Source organism: Macaca nemestrina, chromosome 17, assembly GCF_043159975.1.
Source record: "Macaca nemestrina isolate mMacNem1 chromosome 17, mMacNem.hap1, whole genome shotgun sequence".
Lineage (NCBI taxonomy): Eukaryota > Metazoa > Chordata > Mammalia > Primates > Cercopithecidae > Macaca > Macaca nemestrina.
Window position 1 is genome coordinate 65,148,314 of NC_092141.1, and position 11,028 is coordinate 65,159,341.

An 11,028-nucleotide genomic window follows, 5' to 3' on the forward strand; every position below is an offset into this window, starting at 1 on the left:
AAACCATCCTGGCTAACATGGTGAAACCCCATCTCTACTAAAAATACAAAAAACAAAAAAATTAGCCGGGCATGATGACGGGTGCCTGTAGTCCCAGCTACTCGGGAGGCTGAGGCAGGAGAATGGTGTGAACCCAGGAGGTAGAGCTTGCAGTGAGCCAAGATGGCGCCACTGCACTTCCACCTGGGCGACAGAGAGAGACTCTGTCTCAAAAAAAAAAAAAAAAAGTCTTATGATGTTGTGCATACATAATTTTTTTAATTTAAGTATTTAAAATATGGAAGATATCCAGGAAGAAGGAACGCCGACTGAGAGGTATGGGCCATATCTCAGTCAGGTTGGGTGACTCAGGGGTTTAGAGCTGGAAGGGGCAGGAGGACACCAAGCTGGGTTTAGACTGAAGGCTGAGTGCTGGAGGGAAATGGGATCCATTACGGGCTGTTAAGCAGGGGAGTCCTGATCTCACCCTTGTTCTTGATCTTGACCATATTCTGGTGGAAATCATTCAGCAGAAATTGAATGTGGATGAGACTGACTCTCAAGGAGACCCAGTTAGGCTGTGCCCAGGTCTAGGGAGAGAGGAAGAAGATCTGAACATGGCAGCGGTCATGGGGCAGCAGGTGTTTCCTAGGGTGCTCATCAGCATGCAATTCACCAGCTGAAGGGAATGAGGAAGGAGGAGTTGTTGGGGTGTGAGGAGAAGCAGGCTGGGAGAAGGAGGATTTCAGGTCTGACAAGGACACCATTCTCAAGGCAGAAAGCACTCCCTTCCACCCTCCAACGTAAAAACTGTGTGCAGGTGTGGAGGAGCCCATGGGTAGAGTTAAGATTCAAGTGTGGGAGTCTTTGGGTTGAAATACCTAAAAAGATAGAGTAGTGTTAAAGGCATGGACTTTGCAGACAGACAGGACTGAGTTTGAGCTCCAGCCAAGATCTGCATGATTTTTTTTTTTTTTTTTTTTTTTTTTTTTGAGACGGAGTCTCGCTCTGTCGCCCAGGCTGGAGTGCAGTGGCCGGATCTCAGCTCACTGCAAGCTCCGCCTCCCAGGTTCACGCCATTCTCCTGCCTCAGCCTCCCGAGTAGCTGGGACTACAGGCGCCCACAACCGCGCCCGGCTAATTTTTTGTATTTTTTTTTTTAGTAGAGACGGGGTTTCACCGTGGTCTCGATCTCCTGACCTTGTGATCCGCCCGCCTCGGCCTCCCAAAGTGCTGGGATTACAGGCGTGAGCCACCGCGCCCGGCCTGATCTGCATGATTTTATGCAAGTTACTGAAACTCTCTTAATTCTGAGGGTTGTCAGTTCCAAAATGGGCCTGATCACACCCACCTCACAGGGTTGCAAGGACAATATCATAAAATAACCTCTGTAGCATGCCTCCATGGTGTCAGTCAACACGTGTGGACACTCCCACACCCCCATCCCACCTCCCAATTCCACAGAGCATGGAGGTCTTCCAGGAAGACCCTTCAAGATCTTCTGAGATGTGTCCCATTTCCCACATCTCTCAGGCTGTGAGGCTCCAGAAGGTTTCTGGAGAGCACCTGCAACTCCCCTCCCATCAGTTCAAGAACAGAGATCACACAGGTTTGCATCAACCAGAAAGTCAGCTTTATTAGCCCACCACCAGCAGAGGAGCAGGGGAGACAGCTGGGAACGGCGCCATGAGAGCAGGGTCCTGACCCGGGCCTTCAGGAGGTGAGGCCAGCTGGTGGGCAGGAGGCTGTGGTGGAGGCAGCTCAGTTGGAGGAGCTCTGGCCCTGGCTGAAGCTGGATGAGCCCTGCTCCTTGAGGATGGGCCGGGTCTGACGGCTCGAAGAAGACGAGGAGGAGGTGAAGACTGTGGGAGAGAGAAGAAGAGGTGAGAAGGAGTCTGAGAGCTGAGCAGACTCCAGGGCAGGGAGAAGGGAGGGCTGGGAGCTCTGAGGAGAAGGGCCCGGCCCCCACTCCGTGGAAACAGGCAGAGGGGCTGCAGTGCGGGGGAGCCTCAGAAGACTTACCCTCGCGGGAAGAATAGGATTGGCCAGATGCGTGCTGGGAGGAAAGGCTGTGGGAGAGAAAAGGCAGGGCAGTCAGTTGTGCTGAGAGCAACAGGGGGTCTAAAGGGTCTGGGAGGCAGAACTGGGGGGCCTGGGACTCACTGGGCGTCCTCGCCCTCCAGCAGGCGGCGGTAGGTGGCGATCTCCTGCTCCAGCCGCGTCTTCACGTCCAGCAGGATCTGGTACTCCTGGCTCTGCTGCTCCATCTCACAACGTAGCTGGGCCAGCTGCTCCTCCACGCTGCCGATCAGTCCCTGGATCTGGGACAGCTGCATGCAGTAGCGGCCTTTGGTCTCCTCCAGGCTGTTCTCCAGGGATGCTTTCTGCAAGCGAAAGAGAGAAAGAGTCAATGGAGGTGGTCACTCCTGTCCCTCCAGGTCTCTGGGCATGCTTTTTGAGAGGTGCCTGGATTTTGATCCCAGTTGGGGTACTGACGGGCCAGACAATATGGAGAAAAGCTAGCCCACTATTCTAGGGCTTAGTTTCTCTGTCTATATAACAGGTCCCATGAGTCTTCTGGTCCCATCCTGAGAAAAGAAAGGTGGAACTAGATTGTGGCTTGTTGAGGGGGTGGTGGCCATTACTGGTGGCTTGGGGGCTGCTGCTGTACCGGGTCCTTCATACCATGCTGAGCTGGGACTGCAGCTCAATCTCCAGGCCCTGGAACACCCTCCGGAGCTCCGTCACCTCAGTGCGGCTGCTCTGTACCAGTTCGCTGTTGGAGGCCACTTCTTTGTTTAGCTCCTCAGTCTGAGACAGGAAAGCAGAACGAAAGGTGAGGCTCTCCCAAAGCCCCCGGCTGGGAAGTGCTGCAGGCTCACTGAGGGCCTGAGCCCCACCTTGCTCAGGAACCAGGCCTCAGCATCTCTGCGGTTTTTCTCTGCCATCTGCTCATACTGGTCGCGCATCTCATTCAGGATGCGGCTCAGGTCCACGCCAGGTGCGGCATCCATCTCCACGTTCACATCTCCACCGCTCTGACCTCGAAGAGCAAGCATCTCCTGGGAAGGGATGGCAGGAGGCAGTCAGCTCAGCAGACTCCTCTCCTGGCCCTGGGTGCATCTGGCAACCCCACCAAACCAGCCTCCCACCCTGGAAGCCAGCAGCAACCGCACCTCCTCATGGTTCTTCCTCAGGTAGGCCAGCTCCTCCTTCAGGCCTTCGATCTGCATCTCCAGGTCAGTCCTGGCCAGGGTCAGCTCATCCAACACCCGGCGCAGGCCATTGACATCGGCCTCCACGGTCTGCCGCAGGGCCAGTTCGTGCTCGTACCTGGCAGGACAGAGGTCAGGTCCTCAGCTGCAGCCCTGAAGATTCTGAGGCTCGGGGTCTGCTGGCCCTGCTGGGTGGACAGAACTCCCTGCCCCACAGTGACAGAGCCCCACTCTTTGTCCCTTGCCCTCTGCCCCCAGCCCACCATGTTGGCTGCTCACTTTGTCCTGAAGTCATCGGCTGCCAGCCTGGCATTGTCAATCTGCAAAATGGGCTGTGCATTCTCAATGGTGGCTGCAATGATCTGGAGTGGGGATGGAGGACAGGAGCCCTGGTCAGCCAAGGACCTTACTACTTGAGCATGAAAGGCAGAAAGGGGCAAAAGGAACCTCCCCAAATCTGTAAGTCTCCTGGCTGGCAGGGCTGCCTTCTCCACCAGCTCAGGGTATGTAGGGACACACTCCATCCCAATCACCCCCTTCCTGGTTCCAAGGCAGGGAAGCTGAACTTGCAGCTGAACCCTTGCAGGAAATAAGAGATTCAGGGTTCCAGCCCCAGCCCGGGCACAGAGATGCTGAAAAGGGCCCTCTGCCACCACTTCCCTGGGTGATCCTGGCCACTCTCCAAAGGTGCCCAGTCTCCCTGTTTGTAAAGTGTAATTGCTAAAAAGAGGTATCCCAAGGGCCACTATAGTGCCAGGCTCTCTCTCTGCTCCATACACCAGTCACCCACCTTGTTCCTCAGGTCCTCGATGGTCTTGAAGTAGGGACTGTAGTCTTTGATCTCACTGGGCCGCTGCCTCTGGTACCAGTCGCGGATCTTCACCTCCAGGTCGGCGTTGGCCTCCTCCAGAGCACGCACCTTGTCCAGGTAGGAGGCCAGGCGGTCGTTGAGGTTCTGCATGGTCACCTTCTCACTGCCCACCAGAAGCCCATCACCACCAGCAAAGCCACCACCAAAGCCACCACCCAAGCCACCACCCAAGCCACCACCCAAGCCAGCACCATATCCTCCCCCGAAGCCACTACCAAAGCTGCTGCTGCTGCTGAAGCCACCGCCATAGCCGCCCCCCAGCCCACAGGCTCCCCCAGAGGAGAAGCGGGAGGAGGAGACAGACAGGCCCCCGCCATATGTGCTGGGGGCGCGGCAGGACCCTCCGGCCAGGACGGAGGAGATGCGGCTGGAGCCGCCCCCGATGCCGCCCCCAATGCCGCAGGAGCCCTTCATGGAGCTGGAGGAGGTGAACTGGCGACTGCAGGTGGTCATGGTGCCCAGGAGGGAGGTGAGCGAGCGAGCAGTTGGCTGAAAGAAAGGAAGGTGCTCAGGAAGGCTGAGAGCGTGCTGTGGCTGCCTCCAATCCCAGAGACCTTTATATGCACCTGGGGAAGGCGGGGCTCTCCTAACTGCTGACTCCGGGTTCCCCTCCAGATTTCATCACTCCCGGTCCCGTCCTACTCCTCACTCTGGATTATTCAGCCCAGGATCAACTCCACTGTGTGCCGGCTCGGAGTTCCCACCCAGCTTTGGGGGTGTGGGGCTGAGAGAAAAACACACAAATGCAAGTAGGTGGTGACTCAGGCTAGGCAGCCGGGAATCAGGCTCCCATTCCTGGAGCCCTCAGGGCCAGTGGGGCCTTGGCACAGGTGGCTTTGTGGCAACTGCGTCCCCAGGCAGTGAGTCAGCCCTTCAGAAGAACTCCCTGCCCCACAGTGACAGCCTTGGCTGAAAGAGACCTCAGTGACGCCATCCCGGGCTGTCTTGGGGAGCAGTTGTGGGGATCCTACACGTCCCACTCTGGGCAGGGGCAGAGTTCGTGCCTTCACTCTGCTTGCTGTGTGGCCTGAGGCTCCCCACCTCCCATCTCTGGGCCTGTTTCCCCTCGGTGGTGACAAGGCTAGACTGGGTGACTGCAGAGTCCCTTCTGGTTCTAAAAATCCTACGACTCTCTTTCCCTTGTTGGATGTAATTCCAGTTCTGGAGGCTGCCTGGAGCCCCTGGGATCTCCAGAAGTGTGTGCACCATACAAACAGCACCGGCCATGGAGCCAGACAGGCGGCACCAAGTCCCTGCTCTGCCCTTACCAGCTGCATAGCACAGGCCGGTCCTATAACCCCTTGGTCCTCAGTTTTCTCATGTGTAAAAGGGGATGACACACCACTAGCCACAAAGAAACACGCGCGCAGGACCCCACCGGCCCTTCCCTGAGGGTCAGCCCTGCCCCTCAGCCACCTGCTCCTCACACTCACCTCTACACACTGGCACCCTCCCACACCCCTACGCGGGACTCTGCACCCCCCACACTCCCAGCTGAAGAACACCACAGCCCCACACCTAGCTCCTCCACTCCTCTACCGCCCTCTCCTAATCACAGGCACCCCACCTGCAGGCTGATGGGAGGGAGCCCGTCCTGCCACTGTAGCCAGGTGTGACCCCTGACTCCGCCATGGGCCTCAGAGTCCCCGACCCTGTAGAAACAGGACTGGCTGGGGATCCATTCCCAGCAGTTCTCTTTCCCATGTCCACAGATCCCAGACTGGACCTGGCAGCTCCATTCATCCAGCTGAGCTGGGGGAGAGCACTCGTCACGGGCACACTCAGGCGTGCACGGAGAGCCTGGTGTGTGCTGTACGGTTCTGTGAGTGAGGATGAGGGGGGCGTTATTCCTGACACCAGTTCTCAGGTGAAGGAGCTGGGATTCGGGGAGGGTAAGTGGGCTTTCCAAGACACCAGTCACTGGAAGCTGAGATGTGAACCTGCCTGCCTGTTCTCCTTGCCTAAGCCAGTTCCATCACCCTGAGCCCTCTCTCTGTGCATCTCAAATTTACATCATTTTCTTGATCAGAGGGAACAGAGGGGAAACCAGAGACAGGCGGAGATTCACTCAAAGTCACTCTGCTTTAAGCTGCAGAGCTGAAACCAGAACCCAGAGCTCTGGCCCTCTCCAGGCTCCCACCATGCCTGCAGGTGGGGCCAGTATACCCGACTCTCACCTACCTCCCCACGGTCACTGGCACAAGGTCTGCCCACAGTGGGTGTGGCCTTGGCCTGAGAGCCTGATCCAACACCAAGGCCTGGAGGGATGAGGGAGCACCAAGACGGGGCCTCCTCGGGGTGCTGTGGCGTGTCCCTTGGTGCTGGCCACTGGCCTTGCTCTGCAGTGCCTCCGTTGAGGTGAGGAGCCCAGAGACGGCCTGCCTCTGCCTGAGCTCCAGTGAGGCAGGTAATTCCTTGTCTCAGCAGAACCAGTGTTTTGTCACTGCTACATCTCCCCTGGCCACTCACCCCAGAGGTAAGAGCAGAACGAATGCACATGCCTTCAGAGCCAAACCTGGGAGAGGGAACCCGACACTCCCCACCCCCACCCCAAAGAGGGGCAAAGGGGACCCCAGAATCTTGGACAAAAACCTCAGTGTTCAGATGTCAGGGTGGGCGTGGAGTTCCAGTCCAACCACAGACCCATCACCCTCAGAACTAAAAATGGTCTTCAAGGTCACCAAAGCCTATCATTACCCCAAACGGAGAGGGCAAAATCCTTATCCAGGTAAAGCAGCCCAAAAGTGAGAGAGCAGAGACTCAAGCCAGCTCCACCTCCCAAGCCAGGGTTCATACCGACTCTCGCAGCGGAGTCTGCGAACTCTTCACTCCCTGCCCCCATGGTGTGTGCGCACACACACACCGCTTTCTCACTGGCACACTGCCCCCCGCCAAGTTCCCCATTCCAGGAGGTGTCAGGGTGGGATTACACACAAGCCCAGCACTGCAGGCCTGGGGATCTGCCTGGGCTGAGAAGCTGCAGGAAGTTGCTGACCAACGCGCCAAACCGCTCAGCCAACTCCATAAATCACGTACCTGCCCTGTGCACAGCTCTCGGGGGCTGGGGGTGAAGAGGGAGATGGTAACATAGTCTCTGACCTTCGAAGAACTTATCATTTGACCCTGGAGGGAAAACTAACAGTGGAAAATATAGAACCTGGCCAGGAGCCCTGGGGTGCTGGGCTTGCCTGCCACGCCCACACCACAGGAGGCAACTGGGGTAGGCATTGCCCCCCTGAGCCTCAGCAGTAGAGGAAGGAGCTGCCCTCCTGGCGTTGACCTCTGGAAGGGTCCTAGCAGAGAGAGGCACCAGCAGGGCCTCAGAGGATCTGAGCTGACAGAGGAGGAAGAGGTGTTTCCTCTGCACCAGTGATGCACACCTGCCCCAAGGTGACCAAAGCCAGGACCACTAAGCCTGGTGAGCACAGAGAAGCCCAGTGGGCATCCTCCAGGCAGAGGATTCCTCCCCGTGCCCTGCCTCCTCCTTCCCTCCTTCGTCCTGCCCATGTCAAGCATGAGGCATGAGATCATGGCATACCTGAGGCGGCCGGGAAACACCATTGGCCAATACCACGCCTTGACTTGCAGTGATTCTCCAACCAGACAGATCCTCAGAGTCCCCATGAAGATTCGCAGCCCTTCTCCGACTCCCGCATCAGCACTGCTCAGGACAAGCCTGCTGGTGGGGCTGTTTTGCAAGCTCCCCAGCCAGCTCAGGCTGGGCAGGCAGGAGGCACCTTAGGGGGTTGAGAGGAGGGCAGAGAAGCTGAGGAGAGTGAGGGGGCTGCTGCAGGGCCCCCAGCCCCGGCTGGACAAGTCAGAGCCACAGGCTTCAGGGCAGGAGGAAGGAAAAGTGGAGCCCCACCGAGCCAGGACAGAGCAGCCTGGAATCGGGGCAAGCAAGGGCGAAACCTTGGGCAGGACATTCAGCCCCTCTGAGTCTCAGTTTCCTTCTCTGGGAAATGGCATATTAGGAGATTAGAGGTCAAATAAATAAAGCACCTGGCAAAGGCTGGTGGCTAGAGTTATGTTTATCAGCAGGTGTTTATAAAGCACCTACTAAGTGCCTGGCACTGTGCTGGACACTCAGACTCAAAGATCAAGACAGAGAAGCCCTGGAGACATAGTCTTCTGGGGAAGAAGGTGGTAAAGACAATCCCAATACACTAATGTCAGGTCACGATGGGGTGCTGGGGCGCTGCAGAGAAACAGAGGCAGCAGGGTCCCTGGGGGAGAAGAAATGTCCAGGCCCAAGCTCTGCCCCTATGATGGCTCCCAGGATCTGGGGAAATCTGTGGGTGCCAGGCCCAGCTCCGGGGATCCTCTCCCCTCCTGCATGTTTGATGCCCCCCTTCTGAAGGTGGGGCTGTCACAGCCCTTCACAATCCAACCACAGATCAGCAGCTTCTGCCTTGAAGACGGAGTGAAACATTCTCTGCAGTGGGCAGGGTGGGTGTGGACAAACTGTGAGTCCCATAAGTCTCATAGCTGGGTCCCCAATCCAGCCCAGGCACATGTCCCCAGCATCCTGGGCCCACTTGGGGTGCCTGTTCTGCACAAACAAGGACCTGGACTCCTGTGTGAGTCTCAGGAAATCCCCAAGAGGGGCTCCCATTGCCCCCACCCAAGGAATGTGAGCAGGAAGCTGGTGCCTCCACGGAAGGCTGCGGACCTCAGGGGGGTGTGGGGGAAAGAGTGGGCCTCTCTCAGGGATGTTTCTTCAAATGGTCACTACAGCTCAGGGTGAGGATGGGGTTCTGTCAAGTTCAGTTATCCCCTCGGCTCTGTGCATGGGGTAAACCCACCTGGCTCCGCTCCCTCTGTTCCCCTCATCTCCCCAAAACCTGGGTTGCCACAACAGAACCACACTGCATATGGGCTGAGGGACTATTGTCAGTCCCTCAGGTTCCCTTGGGGCAGGCGTTGTCTCTCAGGGTCAAGACCGGTGTCTCCTCCTTCCCCTAGACTCAGTGCAAACCAGGCACAGAGCGATGGCATGCCATGGATGAGTGTCCCCCGCCACCACATCCGTCTCCCTACAAGACATGCTGCCAGGTCAGCCCCTGCAAGGGGGGTCCGGAGGCAGGCTACCACTAGCATGAGCCTGACCTGAGAGTCATATGTGTGTGTCCATCACACGAGACCAGGTGTGGCAGCTCCAAGGGCAACCACAGATCTGCAGCTTCTGCCTTGATGACAGGGGGTGAAACATTCTGTGCAGTGGGCAGGGCGTGTGTGGACAAACTGTGAGTCCCTCCATGAGTCCCATAGCTGGGTCACCAATCCAGCCCAGGCACATGTTTCCAGCAGCCTGGGCCCCCTTGGGGTCCTTGGACGAAGTCATTCAAGTCTCCCCACCATCCCCTGGCAACCACTGCCTCTACTGGCTCAGCTCTCTGGGCACACTGGGGGGCTCCCCTATTCTGGACTCCTAGCCTCTGCTAGGTGCCTGGCACTGTGCTGGGCACTCAGACTCAAAGATCAAGACAGAGAAGCCCTGGAGACATAGTCTTCTGGGGAAGAAGGTGGTAAAGACAATCCCAATACACTAATGTCAGGTCACGATGGGGTGCTGGGGCGCTGCAGAGAAACAGAGGCAGCAGGGTCCCTGGGGGAGAAGAAATGTCCAGGCCCAAGCTCTGCCCCTGTGGCGGCTCCCGGGATCTGGGGAAATCTGTGGGTGCCAGGCCCACCTCCAGGGATCCTTTCCCCTCCTGCACATTTGATGCCCCCCTTCTGAAGGTGGGGCTGTCACAGCCCCACTTTGTGAAGAGGGGCTTCTTCCCCAGCAGAGGGGCACAGTCTGGGGCTGTCTCTGGTCCTCCCCACATTCTGACCCCTCCTCACTCGCGCCATCGGTAATTGTGGACCCCAGGATCTACAGGAGGGAGAGAGAGCCCTGCCTGGAGCCTGAGGTGGGGCAGGAGGTGGGGCTCGGCTCCTCTTCCCAGCATGGAAGCCGGGCCCACTCCCCTCCCATGCCTGTCTCCATTATTGACCCCCCAGGCTCCAGGACAAGGGCTGAGTCACTGTTCCTTGGAGCCTCAGTGTCCCCATCCACACAACGAGGCGCCTTCCCCCAGATCCTCCCTGTTTCCTGGGACTATTCAGATAAATGAAGTCACCCTCCAGAATGAGCCATCTGCAGCCCAGGGCTGGTTCTTCTGGTTGTGGCAGGATGTGTGGTGGGGGCCTGGTGCAAGCAGTGCCTCCCTCCTTCCCTCCATGGCGCCACATTTGCTGCCAGACAGCAGGGAGACGTCAGCCTCTGACGGAGCAGAGCCTGCCCTTGCTTTGAGTCGTGCAGATGCTGCTGCAGGCGCAAGTCCCCGACTCCAGGCAGCCATCTCCCCTGCAGAGAGAAACACTCTCCCGGGATGTCGTAGCTCCGAAGTCCAGGGAGGGCCTGTGACCAGCCCAAAGTCGCCCATACTCCAGTGGTCAGTACCCACCCCCATCCCTGGCCTCTGCCAGTCCTGAATCCCCAGCAACCCAGGCTCAGAGGGCTCTGGCCACTCCCATTCTCCTCGGGCCTGGGCCCCACCCCCAGCCTCCAGGCACCAGGAGAGAGAGAGTGTTTGGGGGCCCTGGTCTGATGACACCCCAGGTCCAGCAGTGATGAGGTGGAGGCACCCTCCTCCTACTAACCCCCTGTTTGAAGAAAACCAGGAAAGCAGGCCGTCCTGCCTGGCAGTTTCCGGATTTACTAGAAGGAAGATTTCCAGGTGTCAGGCTCACCTCCCACAGACTGTTCCCCACAGCCCCGTTTGCTGCCAACAGCAAGAGCTGGGGCTGGTGCTCAGAGGGTGCCAGGAGTGGCTGGAGCAGGACTGTTCCTCCTCCTTTTCCCAGGAGGCAGTTTCTACCCTCCCTCATGCCACCCCTGTCCCTAGTGGGGAACCAAAGAGGGTCCAGACCGCCAGGGAGAGTGGCACTGCTCCCTGGGCACAGCCACCCCATCTG

The 11,028-nt window shown here is 58.0% G+C and overlaps 1 protein-coding gene across 1 annotated transcript; it reads right to left on the minus strand.

The window, feature by feature from the left end:
• Nucleotides 1–1,589: 1,589 nt before the first annotated feature.
• On the minus strand, nucleotides 1,590–4,598 carry LOC105472150 (keratin 16). The gene is made up of 8 exons (XM_011725163.2): nucleotides 3,985–4,598; nucleotides 3,474–3,556; nucleotides 3,156–3,312; nucleotides 2,880–3,041; nucleotides 2,665–2,790; nucleotides 2,143–2,363; nucleotides 2,002–2,048; nucleotides 1,590–1,841 (listed from the first exon to the last, which is right to left on the minus strand). The coding sequence occupies exons 1-8, from the start codon at nucleotides 4,516–4,518 to the stop codon at nucleotides 1,741–1,743; spliced, it is 1,431 nt and encodes a 476-aa protein (XP_011723465.1). The 5' UTR covers nucleotides 4,519–4,598; the 3' UTR covers nucleotides 1,590–1,740.
• Nucleotides 4,599–11,028: the final 6,430 nt, after the last annotated feature.

Bases quoted from the DNA above. Each gene is read 5' to 3' on its own strand.
- LOC105472150 (XM_011725163.2), bottom strand. From the start codon at position 4,518: ATGACCACCTGCAGTCGCCAGTTCACCTCCTCCAGCTCCATGAAGGGC. The intron at 3,313-3,473 runs GTGAGCAGCCAA...CTGTCCTGCCAG, and splicing joins GCCGATGACTTCAGGACAAA to GTACGAGCACGAACTGGCCC. The intron at 2,791-2,879 runs GTGGGGCTCAGG...TTCCTGTCTCAG, and splicing joins AGGCCTGGTTCCTGAGCAAG to ACTGAGGAGCTAAACAAAGA.